Source organism: Oncorhynchus kisutch, linkage group LG14 (assembly GCF_002021735.2).
Source record: "Oncorhynchus kisutch isolate 150728-3 linkage group LG14, Okis_V2, whole genome shotgun sequence".
NCBI lineage: Eukaryota > Metazoa > Chordata > Actinopteri > Salmoniformes > Salmonidae > Oncorhynchus > Oncorhynchus kisutch.
This window is the reverse complement of record NC_034187.2, coordinates 63250392-63274599: the sequence shown is the minus strand read 5'-3', so window position 1 is coordinate 63274599 and position 24208 is coordinate 63250392. Positions and strand designations below refer to the sequence as shown.

General features: G+C 41.2%; 1 protein-coding gene across 1 annotated transcript; it reads right to left on the bottom strand.

Annotated features, from left to right (window-relative positions):
- Window positions 1-1336: 1336 nt before the first annotated feature.
- On the bottom strand, window positions 1337-23908 carry LOC109903108 (delta-type opioid receptor-like). The gene is made up of 5 exons (XM_020499733.2): window positions 23282-23908; window positions 6909-7141; window positions 6628-6750; window positions 6088-6382; window positions 1337-5961 (listed from the first exon to the last, which is right to left on the bottom strand). Exons 1-5 carry the CDS (start codon window positions 23524-23526, stop codon window positions 5721-5723), a joined length of 1137 nt encoding a protein of 378 aa, XP_020355322.1. The 5' UTR covers window positions 23527-23908; the 3' UTR covers window positions 1337-5720.
- Between the last annotated feature and the right edge of the window lie 300 nt (window positions 23909-24208).

Below are 24208 nucleotides of genomic sequence, written 5' to 3'. Positions count from 1 at the left end.
TTGATTACGCGGTCTAGACTAGAGAGCCTACCGGTCATATGACCGGTCAGAATAATCAGATCAGATTGTGATGTCATGCTGTGGGTCACAAAATTCATCCCATCTGAACGGGCTGAAATTCCAGGTTTTTCTCCAAAAAAACTGTTACACTAAAAGGGCATTATCAGAATGTTCCTAATTTCAGAGTGTTATTGCGACATCATAGTATGGAAATATCATTTGAAAAACAGGAAATCATGTTTTTGACTACACTAGACGTATTGATTCAAAATTGATTCTATAGGGAAGGTCAAATTTTTTTCATTATCCAAGTAAAGTGCTACTACTTTGTTTTTCTGTTTTTGAATGTTTTGATGTACTGTGAAGACAATAACTAATAGTTTAGCTATCCATCCACAGTTCCTCGACTAGACATAGAACACACCTAACCCCTAGCCCAGCTATCGTTAGCCACAAATGCTAACGCAACAAGACGCATGATAATGTAAGACCGCTAAAACGTATGATACTATATGACCGATATTCCACCACCAGACCATTTGTAACATATCATACAAATTGGAGGACGTAACATATCATATGAAATGGAGAACGTACATATCATATGAAATGGAGAACGTACATATCATATGAAATGGAGAACGTGCATATCATATGAAATGGAGAACGTGCATATCATATGAAATGGAGGACGTAACATATCATATGAAATGGAGAACGTGCATATCATATGAAATGGAGAACGTGCATATCATATGAAATGGAGAACGTGCATATCATATGAAATGGAGAACGTGCATATCATATGAAATGGAGAACGTGCATATCATATGAAATGGAGGACGTAACATATCATATGAAATGGAGAACGTGCATATCATATGAAATGGAGAACGTGCATATCATATGAAATGGAGAACGTACATATCATATGAAATGGAGAACGTACATATCATATGAAATGGAGAACGTACATATCATATGAAATGGAGAACGTACATATCATATGAAATGGAGAACGTACATATCATATGAAATGGAGAACGTACATATCATATGAAATGGAGAACGTACATATCATATGAAATGGAGAACATACATATCATATGAAATGGAGAACGTACATATCATATGAAATGGAGAACGTACATATCATATGAAATGGAGAACATACATATCATATGAAATGGAGAACGTACATATCATACAAAATGGAGGACGTAACATATCATATGAAATGGAGGGCCACAAAAACACCACAACATAATGTGAATGGGTGTGAGACAGTGTTGGTTCTACAAATCATTCCATGGTTTTTACAGATTGGGAAACATAATTTGCCACCGTGTTCATTTTATTGATTTTTGTTGTTGTTTTAATCAACAATCCGAGAAGCTTCTTGTAAAACATCTTGGCTTGCTGTTAATTCATCAATGCCTTTTACAATAGATACTCATCTAGCTAGCGTAAGTTATAAACTATAAACTATAAGGATCACTGCATGAGCACTGTAAAGTTAATCATGATGGGTTCAAGTGTGACTAGCACAAATACCTTACAGTCTCTGGCAATACATTGAATATAAGCAAACATACAGCTTTTTGTATACATTTTACAGAAATGTTCCAGGATTCAATAGTCTTTAAAGGAGTTACTTATAAATGTATATTAATTCATAAAAATGACAAAATTCCCTAACTGCAATATCCAAAGCAGGGCAGAAGAACAGTGCTAGAAAAAAACAGAGGTAAAGCTATATTTGGATTAAATAGTGAATCTGTAGGCAAAGAAAATACTGTTGATATCCTGCTGATAGTCTACAGCTAGTTTGTTGAACATCTGCACATTTCCTATTTATATAAAGCTTTACCAAAATACACTGGGTGTACAAAACATTAAGGACACCTGCACTTTCCATGACATATTGTAGACTGACCAGGTGACACCAGTTGAAAGCTATGATCCCTTATTGATATCACTTGTTAAATCCAATTCAATCAATGTCAATGAATGGAGGAGACAGGTTAAAGAAGGGTTTTCAAGCCTTGTGACAATTAAGACACGCATGGTGTATGTGTGCCATTAGGATGGTGAATGTGCAAGACAAAAGATTTAAGTGCCTTTGAATGGGGAATGGTAGTAAGTGCCAGGCACACTGGTTTGTGTCAAGAACTGCAATGCTGCTGGGTTTTCCATCCTCCACAGTTTCCTGTGTTAATCAATAACGGTCCACCACCCAAAGAACATCAAGCCAACTTGACACAACTGTGGGAAGCAGTGGAGTCAATACAGGCCAGCACGGGCCTTGGGGTCAACAAGGGTAGGGGTGGGGTGGTTGGTGCAACTCAATATTAGGAAGGTGTCCTTAATGTTTTGTACACAGTGTATAAGTATAAAAACCATGAATGATAGATTGTTAAATAATTAAATTTGATTTTCAACACAAAGTGTGACTCACATGACAAGAGAAAGGAAAGTTACAATTGTATTGCAGTATTGTAGCTATTGACAGCGGTTGCGAGAAATACTATGTGGGAGTTAGCCTTGATCAATATAAAATCCATCGTTCTATAACAGACACTCAGAGGCAAAAAGGTTATAGTAGGCTATTAGCAACTGTTTCTCTAGTAAAAATGGGTGGCTAAGTGGTCATTTTCTATTTTGTGACATTTGCACGCATTTGTCAGTTTGATGTACTGTACTGTACCTTTCACCATTATGGTCCTACTGTGTATTAAAGGGTGGTAAAACCATATTTAGATGTACAATTCATTTACAGAAGTTGTGAGCATTGTTACACTGGAGTACAGTACTTAAATATCTCTACCCTGTCGATTTTAGCTTGTTTGCAAAGCTAATGCATGTAATCAATATCACATCTGTTATACATAATAATGTGTAGGCTGTTTCACATTTCAATAGACTCTCTCTTTGTAGAAGCCATGTAAATACATCGTTTTAGATCCACATAATAATATAAAGTGTGTCTGTCAGGAATACTGACAAAAGCAAGGAGAACATAAAGCAGAAACGGATTCGGCTGTAAATAATTCAGCAGTCTGTGTTATTAGACCTGAAGCATTTTCACTCACTGCCAGGACATATACTGAAGATACGGGATGAAAATAATCTCATTCTATAAATGGGACTTAATCTGTTTCTCTCTTATTTTCTTTTTTAAATGTAAGACTAGCCTCAGCAGTTATGCAGTACAGTAGCTAATAAAGCATACAGCTATTTGATCAAATATCACTGTGAAAATGGAGCGATAGTCATCATCAAAACAGCATACAGAATCACATACACAAACGGAAGCCAGTTAGTTTCACCTGTCACTGAAAAAGTTAGCCAACTACGTAAATAATATGTCGGAGTGCTGAGAATATCTATATCTACAAAGTCACGTTAAGTGATTTTAGTTTGGAACTGATTTTGGTTCCCTTACATTCAGCAAACTACAATGTTGTGGTACATGTACATGCATCCTTCTGACTTCAGTATTTCCACAGACATGCACATTCATCTTATTAGAAATATGCCAAAATGTTGACATCTAACCATTAATAGTTAGACTATGTCATCTAAACTGACATCGACATAAACAGTAATTAATTATATTCTCTTTTCATCTGTAGTCTGTGCTAGCTAGTATCAGTATGCAAAACCATTCACAAACCTCTCGTCCACATTTTTGGGCTTGTCATAGTGGTTCATGACATAGCATCATGCCCAAGGTCAGTAAAAAATATAGCTACTTCTGAAATGGTACCCTATTCCCTACATAGTGCACTACTTGGTCAAATGTAGTGCACTATATAGGGAATAGGGTGCCATGTGGGTTGCAGTCTATGGAACGATTTACAGGCTTGATCTTTCATCAGCATTGATGTTTTGCAAGGTTACCGGGAGAATTTATGCCCTATAATAAAGTCATAAGTTATAGCCTACAGCCTATGAAATATGAAGGGTCATTTTAATCTTAATCACTATAATTAGTTGATGCCCTCAAGGTAAAATTGAGCGCTGTCATCATCTTTCTTAGGAATCTTATCATGACTTAATGCCATAGTTAAGTCTCTCTAATCTGCCATCGATTTAATTTGACAGATGACACACTGTTTTTCTCCAATTACACAGTAAAACAGATAGTAAAAGTCCTTTCCAAATCTCACTTGTTTCAGCTATGTACATGCTCAGTGATTCTCAAGAGGTTTGTTGTCTTGGTCTCACAAGCCGCCATACTCTTCAGGTTTGTCAGTTTTAAAGTTGTTTTGCTGTTGTTGTTTCATTTTTACATTCATCAGAGTAGTAATGCATTCACGCAGAGTGTAGATCTAGATTAGGCTGTTCTGCTCCTCCACCCTCAGTGGTCTATGATTGTTTAGTTATTCCTCTCAGTGGTCCCTTCTACCTCTCTGCTCCGATCTATGAAAGTCTATTAGGTTTGTAGCCGAGAGCCGAGGTGTCTGTGAGGAAATTCTATGGTACAGCAGTGGAGCACAGGCAGGCACAAAGCTCTGTGGTAGATTTCCATTGTTTGCAGATTCATGTAGCTATCAGCCCCATTTTCCCATTTGTTTCAGTGTCTCGTGCCCCAGTGCTTTGCACTAAAGTATGTTTTCATCCATCATCCAACCTGTCACAATGGATCTGTAGTTTCTTCTTCCTCTGTGGCGCGTGCAATGTATTTGTTTTGCCTTTTGTAGATGGAAAGTGGAAAATAACTATTTTTCTCTCCATTATACAGTACCTTAGTCAAGTGTGATGGAATATGCGTCAGCAATCTTCGAAAATTCATCATCGATGTTAGTTTACAGGTGCTTGCTTCCCAGAGAATAGAAAGAAGGTCTGATAAACAAAGGTTGGACATCCATGCTTCTCCACTTTCTCAGTTTGTCAAAGCACAAGGCTACTGTAGCCTGGAGAAGCATTGACATCCCACTCACAGTGTACTGTACCCATGCTACAGCCTGTCTTGTCTATTCACACTACTTCAAGATGGATGATGCAGTCTCTGGTACATGAGATAAAAAATAGACCACTGCTTAGCATTTGGAATATTTGCGAAGTCCGTCAGCTGTAACAACTGTCATTGTCACTGAACAGTGTTGGGTGTTTTCTCCAACCCCTCCTGGGTGAAACGTCTCCATTTCAGATGTCTACATATCTACTCATTCAGTGGTTTCCCTTACCCTGTTGTCTTATTTTCAAAACAACCCCAGTCCCATATTTGTGCAGCTTGTCATGAGTCACAAACAGGGATGAGTTGTTGACAAAACCATGTCGTATACTTTGGACCACTGTCCTTGACAACATCCTGTGTATTCGCTCTGCAGCCAGACATCCATTTGTCATAAACCAGAAATTCACTACTCAAAAAGGCCTGGCACCTTCGCAGATTGTCTCTAGATAGAACCTTCACAGAGATGTGTGTAGAGTTTTATTGAACACGATTTATGATGAAGAATTGAATCTCTCTACTTCTGAGCTACAATAACGAAAGTTCCTAAATCTCACTGGTAGGAATGCCGATGATGAGGTCAAAAAAAAAAAGGTATGGTGTGTTTTGGAACCTCCTTTACTGACACCTCTGTGTGAGTCTGAATAAATAATTTTTTGTCCTGTCAGAATTCTGTTGTGGAGATCTGGGTGATCTCAGACTGCAGGTCTTGCTGGACCCTCCTTGATCGAGAACCACGAGGGATCTGGTCCATGCCTAGTCATACGGGCTTCTTTTCCGTCCCAGCTTCAGTCGGAGCGCAGACGGACACAGGTTCCCGGTTGGCGTTCCGACCCCTGTTGAGGGAGTTGCGTTCCACGCGGGTCCGGCAGGGCAGGCAGAAGTCCCGGAAGCACCTCTTGAAGTTCTCGTCCAGGAAAGCGTAGAGAACAGGGTTGAGACTACTGTTCATGTAGCCCAGTGCAATGCAGAGGTGCCAGCTGGCTTTCACGTAGGGGTTCCTGTTAACAATGAATCATAATAAGTTATGCATCATTTCATTTGATGCCCTTTTCCAACACACCCAAAGTAATTTGACCGAAAAAAATTGACAAGAAAATAAAAGTACACAAAACATAACGACTAACCCAGAGTCGATCTCCACCAGAGTCTTGATGATGATGAAGATGTGGATGGGCGTCCAGCAGACAATGAAGGCTGCGACAATCACGAGGACCATGCGGGTGATGCGGCGCATGTTGCGGTCCTTCTCCTTAGAGCCGGAGAGCAGGCGGACGCTGCGCAAACGCAGTATCATCAGACCATAGCAGATGGTGATGACCATGACAGGGATGATGAAGGCAAAGATGAAAACGCAGATCTTAGTGACTGTATCCCAGTACCAGTCAGGGTCGGGGAACTTCAGTGTACACATAGTCTGACCTAGGAGTAGAGAGGGGTGGAGGAGAGAAGAGGGGGTGGGATGGGTGGAGGAGAGAAGGAGAGGAGTCAGACACATTTAAAGAGAGCGGGGGTGAGACAGAGCCTGTAGGACAGAGACTGAGGAGACTGAGGAGACTGTAGGAAGTTTACGTTATAGAGATAATTGATATTTGACCATAATATACAAGAAAGCCGTTGAAAGAAGTGTCAAAAACGTGCTAGCTAGTTTAACGTTACTTTCTCACCACTGTCTGTTGTTTTGGTCACCGCCATGACCATGATGGGCACCCCGATGGCAGAGGACAGAACCCAGATCAGAACGTTGATGATCTTACCCTTGGCGGGCGTCCTGAACTCCAGGGCTCTCACTGGGTGACACACAGAAGATTACGTTTCAGTTGCAACTTATATTACAGTGTGGCTCTAGGCACCCTTTCATTTCTATTTGCGAGAGGATACGCTCTGGTTAAAAGTAGTGCACCATAACGTGTATAGGGTGCCATGTGGAATGCTTCTCTCCCTTTACCTGGGTGGCACACAGCAATGTAGCGGTCCACAGACATCATGGTCAGGGTAAAGATGCTTGTGAACATGTTGTAGTAGTCGATGGCGATGACCACCTTACAGAGGACCTCTCCGAAGGCCCAGGTCCCCATCAGGTACTTGGCGCTCTGGAAGGGCAGTGTGCTGGTGGCTAGGGCATCAGCTAGAGCCAGGTTAAAGATGTAGATGTTGGTGGATGTCTTCATCTTGGTGTATCTGTGGACGGAGACATTTGTTAAATAGATGTTGCTGTCAAACCGTATGTTGTATTCTGTGATGATTTTGACGTGAATGAATTGAATTTCAATTCACCTACAAAATTTACTTTGGAATTTATCTCAACCTTGGTGAAAGATAATTAAGTAAAAAAGATTTAGCAGTCAGTAATGACAGCGGTTGGTGCGGATGGTAGGATTTTCTGTTTGGGTTGAGAAAGCTACAGTTGAAGTCAGAAGTTTACATAGACTTAGTTTGGAGTCATTAAAACAAATTTTTCAACCACTCCACAAATTTCTTGTTCACAAACTATAGTTTTGGAAAGTCGGTTATGACATCTACTTTGTGGATGACACAAGTAATTTTTCCAACAATTGTTTACAGACAGATTATTTAACTTATAATTCACTGTATCACAATTCCAATGGATCAGAAGTTTACATACATATAAGTTGACTGTGCCTTTAAACAGCTTGGAAAATTCCCAGAAAATGTCATGGCTTTAGAAGCTTCTGATATGCTAATTGACATAATTTGAGTCAATTGGAGGTGTACCTATGCATGTATTTCAAGGCCTACCGAAACTCAGTGCCTCTTTGCTTGACATCATGGGAAAATCAAAAGAAATTAGTCAAGACCTCAGAAAATAATTGTAGACGTCCACAAGTCTGGTTCATCCTTGGGAGCAATTTCCAAAAGCCTGAAGGTACCACGTTCATCTGTACAAACAATAGCACGCAAATATAAACACAGTGGGACCACGCAGCCGTCAAACCACTCAGGAAGGAGACGCGTTCTGTCTCCTAGAGATGAACGTACTTTGGTGCGAAAAGTGCAAATCAATCACAGATCTACAGCAAAGGACCTTGTGAAGATGCTGGAGAAAACCGGTACAAAAGTATCTATATCCACAGTAAAACGAGTCCTATATCGACATAACCTGAAAGGCCGCTCAGCAAGAAAGAAGCCACTGCTCCAAAACTGCCATAAATAAGCCAGACTACGGTTTGCAACTGCACATGGGGACAAAGATCGTACTTTTTGGAGAAATGTTCTCTGGTCTGATGAAACAAAAATAGAACCGTTTGGCCATAATGACCATCATTATGTTTGGAGGAAAAAGGGAAGCACCGTGAAGCACAGGGGTGGCAGCATCATGTTGTGGGGGTGCTTTGCTGCAGGAGGGACTGGTGCACTTCACAAAATAGATGGCATCATGAGGAAGGAAAATTCTGTGGATATTTTGAAGCAACATCTCAAGACATCAATCAGGAGGTTAAAGCTTGGTCACAAATGGGTCTTCCAAATGGACAAAAAGCATACTTCCAAATTTGTGGCAAAATGGATTAAGGACAACAAAATGAAGGTATTGGAGTGGCCATCACAAAGCCATGACCTCAATCCTGTAGAAATGTTGTGGGTAAAACTTTAAAAAAAGCTTGTGCGAGAAAGGAGGCCTACAAACCTGACTCAGTTACACAAGCTCTGTGAGGAGGAATGGGCCAAAATTCACCCAACTTATTGTGGGAAGCTTGTGGAAGGCTACCCGAAACATTTGACTCAAGTTAAACAATTTAAAGGCAATGCTACCAAATACTAATTAAGTGTATGTAAACTCTACAGAATATACAGTGTGATGAAAGAAATTCAAGCTGAAATAAATAATTTTCTCTACTATTATTCTGACATTTCACAAGTGGTAATCCTACCTGACCTAAAACAGGGAATTTTTATTAGGATTAAATGTCAGGAATTGTGAAACTGAGTTTAAATGTACTTGGCTAAGGTGTACTGTATGTACATTTCCGACTTCAACTGTATATTCTGTAGTGTTTTGTCACTGTGTTTTCACTCACGTCCAAGATGCTCAAACGACTTGCCTCTTGCTGTATATGTTGAGCAGAGAAACATTTGGAACATGTCATTCCAATTCTCTTTGCACATTGTTCTATTTCTCTGTGAACAAGTGATTGAAGATATTTATACAACGGGTTGGTCTAATCCTGTATGCTAATTGGTTAAAAGAGCATTCCAACCGGTGTCTATTCCACAAGTTCTAAATCTATGATGTTAAAATGCCTATTTAGTCTGTTCCATCTGACTGTGCAATCCACTGTCTCATCTGCCAGGCAGGGAAGTTATCAACTTGATCTAGACATTATCTCACATTTCTTTTAGACTAACATTTAGTCTACAACAACGGAGATTTGTATAAAATTTGCTGTCTTTCTCTCAGACATTTGCAACATTGTTTCAATTTTCAAATTCGATCTCCAACTGTCCCATAGTAATGAACGTGTTGGGGTCAGGAGTTGGGACAAGAGAGAGAGAAAGAGAAAGGCAGTGTTTCAGTTCGCATCATTTTTATGGATATATACAAAGAAATGTCAATTTCCAGCTTCAGTTTGAAGTTATTGTGTTCGTTGTGTTATTGGCTAGCTCCTCTGACCAACAGTGTCCTAACGACAGAGGACATTTTCTATGCCAGGCAAAATCGTGCTTCATTAGCTCATTGCTATGGATGTATCCAAATAAATGTCACAAGAAAACAGCTTAAACAAATGCAGCTACCGTTGTTATTCTGGCTGCACTGTTTGACGTGACTGTAAGTTAGCCGTAGTTGGCTAGCTAGCAAGCAAGGGATAACAACATTGCCAGCCAGTATGGCAATGGAACATTTAGAATGAACGACTTGGTCGCGTCCATAGAAACAGAACAAAAAAATACTGAACGCCCGGGTCGCGTCTCTGGCGACCAAACCAATAGAACGAACCAGCCGGCTTGGGTAGCAACCCTAAGTTTGTTTCAGGACTATATCTTGTGGAAGGTTGAAATGGTATGAATAAATTCATCCAAATAACATTTCATGAAAATATGTCATCATTATTTGAATATGTTGGTAACCCGTTGTGTAAAAGTGATAATGTAATGGTTTTCTTCATCTGAAGGAGAGGCGGACCAAAGCGCAGCGTGGTGGTTATTCATATTCTTTAATTTATAAAGAAACTACACATGAGATAACTAACAAAAACAACAAATGTGAGAAAACCTAAAACAGTCCCATCTGGTGCAAACACAAAGACAGGAACAATCACCCACAAACACACAGTGACACCCAGGCTACCTAAGTATGATTCTCAATCAGAGACAACTAATGACACCTGCCTCTGATTGAGAACCATACTAGGCTGAAACATAGAAAACCCCAAATCATAGAAAATCAAACATAGACTGCCCACCCAACTCACGCCCTGACCATACTAAATAAATACAACACAAAGGAAATAAAGGTCAGAACGTGACAGATAATGCCTTCAAAGCCGGTGTTTGGGGCCTAACAACACCCATACCGATATCCCCCAAACACCAGCTTCTCGGGCACGAACACTTAATCGATCTCTTGAACATGCGTGGAACAGCAAAACACGTTATTCTAATTCTCTTCATACGCGGTTCTATTTCTTTCTGAATGAGTGATTAAAGATAATTGATATACTTCAGGCTTGTTAGTGTCTGATCAAGCACTTTGAGGACCGCTTAGGATTATTTGCTGCATTAAGATATGTTCTATTCTTCAAAAAAACTCCTGCAAAGAAGATTTTCTTTACTTTTTTGTAATTAGACCCAAGACCCACTGGGCAGAGACATCAGTTCAACCTCCAGTTTTTTTTATTTAAATTTGGTTGAGTTGTCAAATAACATGAAAAAAATACATTACATTGATGTCTTTTTGCGAATCCAATTCGTTTTCCACATTTGTTTAACTAGGCAAGTTAGTTAAGAACGCATTCTTATATACAATGACAGCCTAGGAGCAGTGGGTTAACTGTTTTGTACAGAGCAGAACAAAAGGTTTTTACCTTTGCAGCTCAGGGATTCAATCCAGCAACCTTTTGGTTACTAGTCCAACACTCTAACCACTAGGCTACCTTTCACCCCTAGGTGACCTGCTGACCCAAAACATTGATTCAACATCATCACGTAGATTTTTGGGATTTAAATTATGTGGCAACAATGTTGATTCAACCAGTTTTTGCCCAGTGGGGAGCATGTTGGCTGAGTCACTAGAGTAGTTAGAGATATTGGCCTAATGGGGTCAGAATCTCTCTGAAGGCACAATATAAATGTGTTCATAGAGATATATTATATCTTAACCTACTTTGCCTTCAAAAACAGTATTATATTAGTCAAAGCCCATTGGTCTGTATGTAAAATGCTCTAAGAGTTACAGAATATGCTGTGTTGAAATTGGTGTGCCTAAGTGAGAACGGTACTTCAATAGATTTTTGCACTGTGGCTCTGTGGATACATTAAGTGAATATTTTGTACAGTCCATTTAGTTAATGGTCCAGATGTGTGTGTTCACCATAAAAGCTATTGATGTTCAAAAGTCAAAAGGACAACAAAATCAAACCAAACAACACTCAGAATGAAGTAAACAACATTTACTGGAAAATGGAAATCAGCTTTGGGCGTTGGTCAGTCTTTGACAGGGACTGTAACCTCCTAATCCTAACTCCCTGTTGGGTCGTTCCATGTCATTTCAGCAAGCCGTTACACCCACTATCTCAGATTGATTAAGAAATACTTTTTTTAGTTAGAAAAATATAAAATTAGCATTCCTGCTAAATCCTTTTGCTGAAATATAATTTGATCTCTGAGAAATTAAGCTGCTTGATTGCACCCAAATTCATATAATATTCAATATGTCCTGGTAGTCCATCTGGCCACGTGGCCTTGTGACTGTTGAATGTTTAAAGGTCTTGCTCATATCGACTACGGAGAGCGTGATCACACAGTCTTCCGGAACAGCTGGTGCTCTCATGCATGCTTCAGTGTTGCTTGCCTCGAAGTGAGCATTAAAGGCATGTAGCTCGTCTGGTAGACTTGTGTCACTGGGCAGCTCGCTGCGTTTCCCTTTGTTGTCCGTAATAGTTTACAAGCCCTGCCTCATCAGATGAGCGTCAGAGCCGGTGTAGTAGGATTCAATCTTAGTCCCTGTATTGACGCTTTGCTTGTTCGTCTGAGGGCATAGCGGGATTTCTTATAAGCGTCCGGATTAGTGTCCCGCCACTTGAAAGCGGAAGCCCTTTCCTTTAGCTTGGTGCGGACATTGCCTGTGATCCATGGCTTCTGGTTTGGATATGTACGTACAGTCACTGTGGGGGGGACGTTGTCGATGCACTTTTTGATGAAGCTGGTGACTGAGTAAGAAATTAGGAGTGTTGCAGGAATGCTTATCTTGTCTGTTTCTAACAACAGAAATGATTTCAGAACAATCTGACATGGTGGGTGTCAAAATCCTCGTACTTTTTGAGGTGGAATAACCCTGATCCCTGTCGCTCAGTAATAAATACATTATAGCCTATTGATTTCCCATTCCCTTTCTCCCTCTTTAAGATATGTTCGATAACATGTAATAATTTACAGCTCTTAGTGCATAAACACTACCAGCCAAATCATTCTGGAGACTGGGGCTATAATCTAGGTCTGTGGAGTGTATGTGTATCTATGTCGGTGTCTGTGCTGGTGTGCGTGCATGTGTGTGCTATCATGTAATATAATATATATATGCCATTTAGCAGACACTTTTATCTGAAGCGACTTAAAGTCATGCGTGCATTCATTTTACTTATGGGTAGTCTGGGAATGCTCTACAAAATGAGCTTCAAAGGATCACCCATATGCAAAATGTCTCTTTGCTATAAGTCAGCAAAGAGGCCTTGAGCCAGGACTGTGATGACCATTCCATGTTTAGGCATCCCATCTGCCTATGAGACTGATGGTGGGTTAGGGGTGAGAGGGGACAGGACTGTCGAGTATGTGGACTGAGAGCTGCTGGTGATTTGCTGATTTCTCTTCTGCTTCAACGGCTCCCACAGGAGGGTTAGACCCTCCCGACTGAAATAGTCTATGAAAGCCACCTTCTTGATTGTTCATCTGACAGATGTGTTGTGATCCCTGTCAGGTCAAGTCAACTGGCCGACATTGAACAGACTTTACAACAAAAGTGCGTGTGTGTGCATGTGTGTGCGTGTGTGTGAAGAGTCGTGACAGGCATTGTGATATGGGCCAACTCAGGGACAAACGCTTTAAATTAAAACAAGGTCAGGTCAGTGGATCTAAATATTGTCTATTCAATGTATTTCTGTTTTAATTGCACCTGTCTCTATTCAAACAAAAGGTTAACTAGATTAATTGTTGGTTATCTCCCTCTCACACCATCTCTGTCTGTATTGGGTCTTGGTGTCAGTCAGTAAGATGGTCATTGATCTACTGGCTCTGCCTCTCCAGGGTATCAGTCACTCTCTACACCATAAACGCAGCCCTGGCAATTAAACAATCCCACTGTTAAAAGTAGAGACAGGCTAGGTGGAGGGATTGATGAACACAAAACAAATCTGTCAAGAATCATTCCAATGAACAGCATCCTGTACCTGACTTATACAATATGCTTTTCCAACTTTTTAGCTCCATTCCTATGCTGTATACATTGGATTTTATTGTCACATTTAATAATATCAGTACTGTATACAGATGTAGGATCTTAATTTGATCACCCTGTTACAGGATAACTTTCATACAATGCAGGACAATTAAAACGTGTTGTTTATTTGAGGTGTAAAAAGGCTTCTGAAGTTTGTAATGTCCACTTAGAAATTTCAGACTTGATTTTTCCTTGCGCAAAACGTATAAACCCCTACATAAATGTCCGTTCATTATTATTCACACAATCATTCACATTTCCTGTTGCTGTAGGATTCTTTTCCTGGCTCAAACTGGCTCAAATTAAGATCCTACATCTATAATGCAACCCATCTGTGGTTTCTAAATGGGTCTCTGTTGTACAAACACATCACTTGTCCATTGCTGTGAACCTGCTCATAGTGTATCACAACTATATCTCAATGGGGCAAGGAAGATATGTTTTAGGAAATATTGCTTGAGTCATGTACTGGGGTGCCAGAGACAGAGTAAATCTATTGTCTGAAGTTTCCGGTGCTCAGATGAGTCAGACTACAGCAGGTTACAGACTCTTTTACCGCTAGGGAAGATTGTTCTTGATGGGAGATTTCTTTCTCTGTCTGTTAGAACCCTTTGATTCAGCATAACTTCATCTATGAATCCGTCTGTGCTCCCTAGCGCCACTGTCAGCAGGAGAGAATTAGATATTACATGTTATATTTGTCGTATTTATAAGATGACGGTGAATCACAGGCAGTCATTATATCCATTGGATGGGTTTGCTCTCTGCGTATGTAGAATCTTTATCGCTAGCCCTGATCTGAGCTGGCGTGGTCAGGGCACACCCACCCTCACCTCTCCTCCACCACCAAGACCCATGCTGGGACCATGTCCCTTCTTGTCTTTCCTGCCCTAACCATGGCCCACTCCCCTCTGCCTTGAACCAATGTTACAGGAGCCAGGGCTTACACATGATAGACACACACACAGAGACACACACACACACGGAGACGGAGATGCAACGAAAGACGCATCGAGTGGGTGGCCTCTGGGCTCTGTTTGTGTGGATGGATGTTGATGGCTAGAGAAGGGGAGAGGAGGTGAGTGGGCGGTGGGGGAAGAGACATGATGTCACATGTGCACGATGTTACACATACAGGAGCTGAGAACACACAAGTGGCCAGATACTGGCAAGATGTTGAAAGGATACGGTGTTCTGTACAGCACTGTACGGTACAGTCGTTTCAAGGAACTGGCTAAGATAGGCGGTCCCTCCCTGCTATCTTTAAAGGGGGTGTAGCTGACAACCTGAAGCATCTTCTCATCAGGTTACAGCACCAAGGCAGGTTTCACCACAACATGCTATGTTCCATTTCCCTTTGAGTATGACACCTGTGCATGCATGAATCATAGAAGAGGAGGGAGAATATGAGCTTTTGATATTTTCCCACGGTGCCCACTCTGTTCATGCCATCCGTTTAACTGGTTCTGGACCTGTAGTAGTTAGCTAATGCCACAGGTTCATAGGGGTGGTCCATTCTCCTTGTTTGGAAGCCTGAAAAGCTTGAAAACAGTGGGATATTTTCTTCCAATGTCATGTTAAATCATTCTGTTCAAAATGAGAACCATGATCTGTAACTGTGATAGTATCATAGATGTCAGTCTAGTTGGGGATTGTAGCTGTGGAGCTGTCATTGCTGTCCTGCCCTGTCATCTCGTGTCCCTAGAGCAGTGGTTCACCACCATTTCCATTCAGTGGACCACCAAATCACCGTCAAAACCTCTTGAGGACCATTATTTGTGGAGTCACTAAATGTTTTAACATTAAATATCTTGCCGGACAAATTTTGAGTCCGTTTTATCCATGAATGTAACAGTTAAAAGGCCTATTATTATTATTATGAACAATTTGTATTTTTTTAAGAAATGAACATTTCTTATAATATAATTAATAACCCCAACTGTTTTTATTTTTGAAGGAAAATGAATTGCACCAACAACAAAACAACTACCACAGACCACAGGTTGAAAACTACTGCCTTAGAGGTTAATCAACATATGGAGGAGGCAGATCCTTGTTAGAATCACTGCTGCAGGCTACAGAGGGTTGTGTCTGTATGTGTATTTGTGTGTGCGTTTGTTAAATTCACAGCAGCAGGGAACAGAGGGTCATTTTAAAAACGTCAGTCAGTGGCCTTGGTTCCAGGACAAACCAGATGGAAATTGAATACTTCCTTCTCCTGACGCTGGTGAATATTGATTATTGTCTTATTGATCACAGCTTCATCAGACCACAGGCAACATTTGTATATTGGGTACGTACACCCAGAGCCATTGATCATAGTCTGTCACCACAAGTTAATCACTCGGTCCAGTATTAACCATGTTCACTGGGCTCCAGTCCGATATGTGTCCATTTCAGCCAAAGGCAGCACACCATGAAAAGATGAACTATATATACAAAAGTATGTCAACACGCTTTCTAATTAGTGGATTCGGCTATTTCAGCCACACCCGTTGCTGACAGGTGTATAAAAATTGAGCACACAGCCATGCAATCACCATAGACAAACATTGGCAGTAGAATGGCCTTAATGAAGAACTCAGTGACATTCAACAAGTCAGTTCATCAGATTTCTGCCCTACTAGAGCTTCCCTGGTCTGCTGTTATTGTGAACTAGATATGTCTAGGAGCAACAACAGCTCAGCCGCGAAGTGGTAGGCCACACCAGTTCACATAACGGGACCACTGGGTGCTGAAGCGCGTAGCGTATAAAAATGGTCTGTCCTCGGTTCCAACGCTCACTACTGAGTTCCAAACTGCCTCTGGAACCAACATCAGCACAAAAACTGTTCATCGGGAGCCTAAGATCACCATGTGCAATGCCAAGCGTCGGCTGGAGTGGTGTAAAGCTTGCCACCATTGGACTCTGGAGCAGTGGAAACGCGTTCTCTGGATTGATGAATCATGCTTGGAGGAGGAATAATGGTCTGGGGTTGTTTTTCATGGTTCGGGCTAGGCCTCTTAGTTACAGTAAAGGAAAATCTTAACGCTACAACATACAATGACATTATAGACGATTATGTGCTTCAAACCTTGTGGCAACAGTTTAGGGAAAGCCCTTTCCTGTTTCAGCATGACAATGCCACCGTGTATAAAGTGAAGTCCATACAGATATGGATTGTAGAGATCGGTGTGGAAGAACTAGACTGGTCGGCACAGAGCCCTGACCTCAACCCCATCGAACACATTTGGGATTAATTAGAACGCTGACTGCGAGCCAGGCCTAATCGGCCAACATCAGTGCCTGACCTCACTAATGCTCTTGTTGCTGAATGGAAGCAAGTCCCTGCAGCAATGTTCCAACATCTAGTGGGAAGCCTTCCCAGAAGAGTGGAACGTTGTTATAGCAGCAAAAGGGGGGCCAACTCCATATTAATGCCCATGATTTTGGAATGAGTTGTTCGACAAGCAGGTGTCCACATACTTTTGGCCATGTAGTGTGTCTTGCTGCTGTAACGGAGGTGGTTTGGTAAACCATGCTTGCTTGATAGCTAACCTTGCCTCAGACCTGAAAAGTTGTGTTTGCTCTATGAGTTATTACCTAGGCTTTAGCTCAGAGGGCTGACACAACCATATGGCGCATGGGAGACACAGACTCAAACATCAGTTTGTCACACTGCTTGGAGACAGTCAAAAGAGTACTCACTCTTTTATGAGGGTCCTTCATTCAGTAAGTTTACTGTGAATTGGAGGCAGTGCTCAAACCTTTGGGCTTGGTGGGCCAGAATAACATCTGAGTGGTGCCCAACTAGACATGATGTATTTAGAAATAGGACAGGTAAACAATAGCTTTTTAGGGTCTTTAAACAACCGCATTTTAGTAAGCAATTGTAAAATCACACTTCACACCAAACTCACACTTAAGAACACATTCTAATTACCAGTAATGATGTATACATTTTTAACAGTTGTGGCACAGAAACAGCAACCAAGTTTCTATGTTCACGAGGCTAATAACTTGAATATGTTTAAAATGTCTTGAATATGGGAAATGTAAACATGTGTATTTGCAGCTCTGATCTGTCATCATTTCTACCCCACTGTTTCCTCCATACTCCGCGGAAGTGCCCTCGACCCCTCTTCGCTTCCCACCACTTCCCTGACCAAACACACACGACTCCTTCCAGAGCTCTCTCTCACACACACGCACATGCGCACGCACACACACTTCACACACACACACTGCTGAGTAAGAGAGTAGACATGCAGCGAGACACGGGAGTCGGTGTTGACTCACACCCGTCCTAAAAAACACCCAACTAAAGCTTCCACTCCACTGGGTACAATATGTCAGGCAGGAATTGCTGCTCTTTGTTTGTTTGGGTAAACCCTGATGTATTTCAGCAAAGGAAGGATTTCGACCTAATCAGAGTTATAAGATGTCAGCTTATGGTGTATACCAGAGTTCATCTTATTCAAGCTCATTGGATGATTCTCCCCCATTTAGGAGTTTTCCTCCTAAGACAGCTCTGCTTATGCCCTGCGTATGAATAAACCAAGTACACCACCTAGTACATCAGCTACACCACTCAAAGAAGTAATTTTATCAACTGCACACCCTCATTCATAACATTAGCCATTTAAATGTAGGTCATAGCACAGTACATTGGGTACAATCATCTCTACACTATTACTGATTCTGTGTGTGTGTGTGTGTGTGTGTGTGTGTGTGTGTGTGTGTGTGTGTGTGTGTGTGTGTGTGTGTGTGTGTGTGTGTGTGTGTGTGTGTGTGTGTGTGTGTGTGTGTGTGTGTGTGTGTGTGTGTGTGTGTGTGTGTGGCTGGCTGGCTGTCTAGCAGAGCGAATGCTTCTGACCTGGGCTATCTTACAGAGGGATGAACCACAATATTGGTGGTGTTAGCCCCAGCTCTCCCCTCAGTCCCCTCAGTCAGTAATCACAGAAGAGTCTTCTTTGGCTCTGTTCCAATATCCACACTAGCATACCACTCAGAATGAAGCAATGTTTTGGGCACGTATTATAAGTGATGCTATTGTGGATACTAAAACATAGCCTTCATATCTACCCAGGCAGCTCTCCCTCTGAAGCAGCCGACACCTGGGTTCAAATAGTATTCGTTTTCTTTCAAATACATTGAGTGTTTGATTTAGCCTGCCTGGAAGGCCAGATGGATCCAGTCAACAGCTCTCTAGAACAGAGGGAGGGGAGATACTGTAGATGGCTCCTAAATAGCTTAATTACTCACTGTGCTGTGTTTTCAAAATGAATATCCAATGCCGATCACGATTCACAGTGAATGAACAATAGCGACTGACTGTGGATGCTAAAACACTCATTTTACTCCACTAGTCAATGTTTTCTTTCCTGTGTAAGGCTGATTACTCCATGCCTAGCACACAGTCTCAGAGAATCAGGAAGCATCGAACCCAACTCAACCTCACCACTTTCTCCGCACTTCATATCTCCCTGTCTCTTCCAATAAATGTGTGTAATTCAGTCCTTGAGCTGTTCTTGTCTATTGATGTTCTGTATTATGTCATGTTTTTTGTTTTGTGTGGACCCCAGGAAGAGGATCTGCTGCTTCAGCAACGGCTAATGGGAATCCTAATAAAATAATAAAATACTAAATCCGTCTGTTTCTCTCCGCTCTCTCTCCCTGTCTCTCTCTGTTTCTCTCCCTCTCACACACCCACTCTCCCTGTCTCTCTCTGTTTCTCCCCCTCTCACACACCCACTCTCTCTGTCTGTCTCTGTTTTTGTCACTGCCTCTCTCTCTCTTTCTCCCCCTCTCTCTCTCTCTATCTTTCTCTCTCTCTCTCTTTTTCTTTTTTTTCACTCTCTCTCCTTAAATTTTGGGGTGGTAGTCACGGTAATGGCAGGTCATGTGCAAAGAAAACCCCACTTTAGAGCAAAGAATCTGATCTGTGCGTCCAGACAGAGGTCGCATATGGAGGATTCGGTTTGCATCAGAATTCAGATCCACATATGGAGGTGGTATAAATCTGGAGTCAAAAGATCAGATTCCATGTTTCTTTTTGCTGTTTACACTGAAGGGAACACATATCATACTGTATCAGCAGGTTAGGAGAGCCTTTTAGCTAACCTAACCTTAACCCTTTTCGTAACCTTAATCTAACTCTCCTAACCTGTTACATTCATTCTCCTAACCTGCTGCGTAAATTCTCCTAACCTGCTACGAAAAGTAACTTCCGTCCGTAGCTGTATAGGCCTACCATCTAGTAAAACCCCTTTAAAGCACCTCCACAGCAAGAAACCAGAGTCCTATATTTTGAGAGTTGGGCCAAAGCGGTTTCTCTCTGAATGTTCTGAGAGCGCCACATTCTCCTCCACAGATGTTGCTAAGTGATAATTGACACTTCTGTATTGTGCTGTTTATTTCTGATAGTTTTCAAAACCTATGAAGATGTCAAGTGAAAGCAGATATGTCGTTTTTTGAGACCATAACACAGTACCGACTTGGATACACATTATCCCGAATGCTAATAAAAAAACGTCTGTTAAATTCACTGCTCTGTTTTGCTTGTTGACAGCGAGTAATTTCATAGGGAATTGTCTGAGGCACTCTCATATTGTACATCACCAACATTTTGAGAATAAAAGAGCTAACATGGCATCCGTTCTAATACCTGGACGAACTCTCTTAAATATATGGCTCTCGGAAAACCAACTAATGTCCATTGTCATGACAACCCCTTTCATTATCTGACAGGAAACAGCAGAAGAGGCCACTATACGTATCTCTTCCCTGACAACCAGAGAGGAGAGTTCATACTGATAGTAGACTCCTGGTTCTTACTGTCAAGAGTTACAGCCTTATTCTAAATGTGATTAAGTAAATAAAATTCCTTGGCAATCTACACACAATACCCCATAATTTTTTACTATTTTACATAAATATTCAGCCCCTTTACTATGAGATTCGAAATTGAGCTCAGGTGCATCCTGTTTCCATTGATCATCCTTGAGATGTTTCTACAACTTGATTGGAGTCCACCTGTGGTCAATTCAATTGATTGGACATTATTTGGAAAGGCACACACCTGTCTATATATGTCAGAGCAAAAACCAAGCCATGAGGTTGAAGGAATTGTACATAGAGCTCTGAGACAGGATTGTGTCTAGGCACAGATCTGGGGAAGGGTACCATATTTTTTTCAGCATTGAATGTCTCCAAGAACACAGTGGCCTCCATCATTCTTAAATGGGAGACGTTTGGAACCACCAAGACTCTTCCTAGAGCTGGCCGCTTGGCTAAACTGAGCAATCGTGGGATAAAGGCCTTGCTCAGGTAGGTGACCAAGAACCCGATGGTCACTCTGACAGCACTCCAGAGTTCCTCTGTGGAGATGGGAGAACCTTCTAGAAGGACAACCATCTCTGCAGCACTTCAACAATCAGGCCTTTATGGTAGAGTGGCCAGATGGAAGCCACTCCTCAGTAAAAGGCACATGACAGCCCACTTGGACTTTGTCAAAAGGCACCTAAAGACTCTCAGACCATGAGAAACAAGATGCGCTGGTCTGATGAAACTAAGATTGAACTCTTTGGCCTGAATGCCAAGCGTTACGTCTGGAGGAAACCTGGCACCATCCCTACGGTGAAGTATGGTGGTGGCAGCATCATTCTGTGGGAAGGTTTTTCAGCGGAAGGGACTGGGAGACTAGTCAGGATCGAGGCAAAGATGAATGGAATGTCCTTGAGTGGCTCAGCCAGAACCCAGACTTGAACACGATCAAACATCTCTGTAATATTTCAGTTTATTTTGAATAAATCAGCAAAAATGTTTAAACCCGTTTTTGCTTTGTCATTATGGGATATTGTGTGTAGATTGGTGACAGGGAAAAAAACAACTTAATACATTTTAGAAAAAGGCTTTAATGTAACAAAATGTGGAAAAAGTCAAGGGGTCTGAATTCTTTCCAAAGACACTGTATATAACAGGATTGGGGTCAAGTATGAATAGAGACACGAATTGCTCTTTAATTATGTTCAATTCATTAATTTGAATTGTATTTCAATTGGACATACCCCACAGGAAGCAGAATTTGAATGAAAGGAAGTGGAATTTATTTTAAATAAATGTAATTAAATTCAAATGACTTATTTATTCTACACATCCCCATAATTTTGGTTACAATAGCATAAGGTTGAAACATTTAATTTTCTAAACTCATTCTCTTGAAACAATTGTAAAGTATTATAGTGGTCTGGGAATATTCTAAAACCATGTTGTGGGTTGTCTATAATAATCCATAATTCCCTTAATGTTCAAAATATCAGAAATAAAAAAATCCCAGAATGCATTAGATCAAACACTTCCTTATGGAGACATGCCAAAGCGAAATACTGCTTCACATCTGAGTTATAATCAAATTAAGATTTGAAATGGTGTGCATATTATTTGCATTAATAAGGGGCATTGATAAAATATTTGTGAAATGAATGAGACTCATGTTTCACTTCTAAATTGAATTGGTTTCAATTGGTTTTAATTCAATTCTCCTTCCTTCAATTAAATTCACATTCTGCTTCCTGTGGGGTGAGGCCAATTCTAATTCAATTCAGAAATTCCAACCCTAAAGCTATTATTAGATTCAGAGCAACTAGACTGGACATTGTTTTATAATGTCTGACTGCAGTGGGCAATAAAGCTATTAGTGGATTCAGAGCTACTAGACTGGATACGGTTTTATAATGTCTGACAGCAGTGGGCAGTAACAGAAGTAAGTGCACTAGACTGGACATTCAGTTTACTAGACTGGATACACACTGTCTTATAATGCCAGACAGTTTAGTACTGTCAAGGGTTCAGTTTAGTACACTGCTATAGGGTTTAGTTTAGTACACATTGTGTGGGTTCAGTCCTCCAAGTTTGGCCATGGCCTGCCATGTCTATGAACATGTCAGAGGGGGGTTGTTAGAGCATTTTTGTGGTGTGGGCAAAATTATTATCCTTAAAAATACACTCAGCATGGTAATGTCATCATAAACAATAAACCCATCACTGACATCAGTTCTATTTAAATTAAGGGAGGGTGCAGATTGGGAATAGCCAATAATTGAATCCTGTTGATCCTAATTATTGTCTGTAAAATGGGACCATTTGATAATAAAACTTTTTTTTAAGTTAGCTGCTGTGTAGTAGGCACACACACACCACACACTCTCCACCAGACTCTCTCTTTTTCCTTTGGTCCTCACGCGCAAGTAAATACTGATTTACTGTTTCGCCAGATAAAAAAAATCCTTGTTGAACAAAAGCAACAACAACAAAAAAGTATTATAGAGTGTAGCATCTTCAAATCACATAAAATCATTCATTTTATCATTGATTTGCGCCCTGTGCTTGCTTTGACAAATACACGGTTTGCTTAACTAACACAAAGAGAGGCACACATGAGATATTGGTCTATAAAAAAACGCGATTTCTATACGAAATACACGATTCCCCTATAGCCTAAAACCTTCTTTGAGAAAAGTACATTTTCAGTCACGCATATCCCCACAAATATCTGCATTCACATGCTTTCTTACAGACAATAATAAGGCATATAATCTCAAAAGCAAGTTCCCACCAATGATAGTAGGCTAAATATAATATGCCACGGGTGGTTCCAGTAGAAAAGCCTTACCTCACCACCCCGTACATCACAAGGACATTCCCGAGCAATCCCACCACGCAGATAACCGAGTAGAGCGCGGTGATGGAGATGGCTACTATAATATTGGAGGCGCTCTGAACCGGGAGCTGCTGGGTGTAATTTTCCCCGTTGGGCACGAACCCCATCTCGTCGTCCGGGTAGGTGACATTGAACGGAATCACCGAATACATGTCGAAATCAGCCGGTTCAGCACCAGGGGCAGTGGACGGCTCCATGGCTCTAGGACTGTCGCGCGCCTGTGACTGTTACTGTTCTCTGGTCTGTGGTGCTGAAAACTTATCCAAGCACTACTGGTCGGCTGGTCGGACACGGCTCGCGCTTTTGTTTCGCCTGCTCGGCGTTTTATTGGCTGGAAGGTGTGTACTGATCCTCACGCGCCAAAGGGCAAGGTGCACAGTTTACAGTTGGTCTGTCTCACCAAGGGGTCGAACATGAAAAACAGAACGATGACAGACTTCCCAACCTCAAAAATAAGAATAGAAAAGCAAAAATTATTTCACTTCTGTTTAGTGTTCACAGAACATTAGGATGATTCAAGAATTGTTCGGTCTTGTGTCTGGTTGAAAGAGAGGAGTCCTGTTCTCAAGAGGATCGGTCTGTATAATGTTGACGGTAGCCTTTAGTGGGAAAGGTGCATGCGGTGATTTGGTCTCGCTCTCCAAACGTCTAATAATGTAAACACTCGCGCACTGCAAGTGTTTTTTTTTCATAGGCAACACATCAAAGCTGTGCATAGTAGGCTGATAATTGTTTTAGCCTATTCCGCTGAGCTATAGATGAATCTCTACACGTATTGTGACAGAACATACACTATGTATACAAAAGTATGTGGACACACCTTCAAATAGTGGATTCGGCAATTTCAGCCACACCAGTTGCTGACAAGGTGTATAGAAT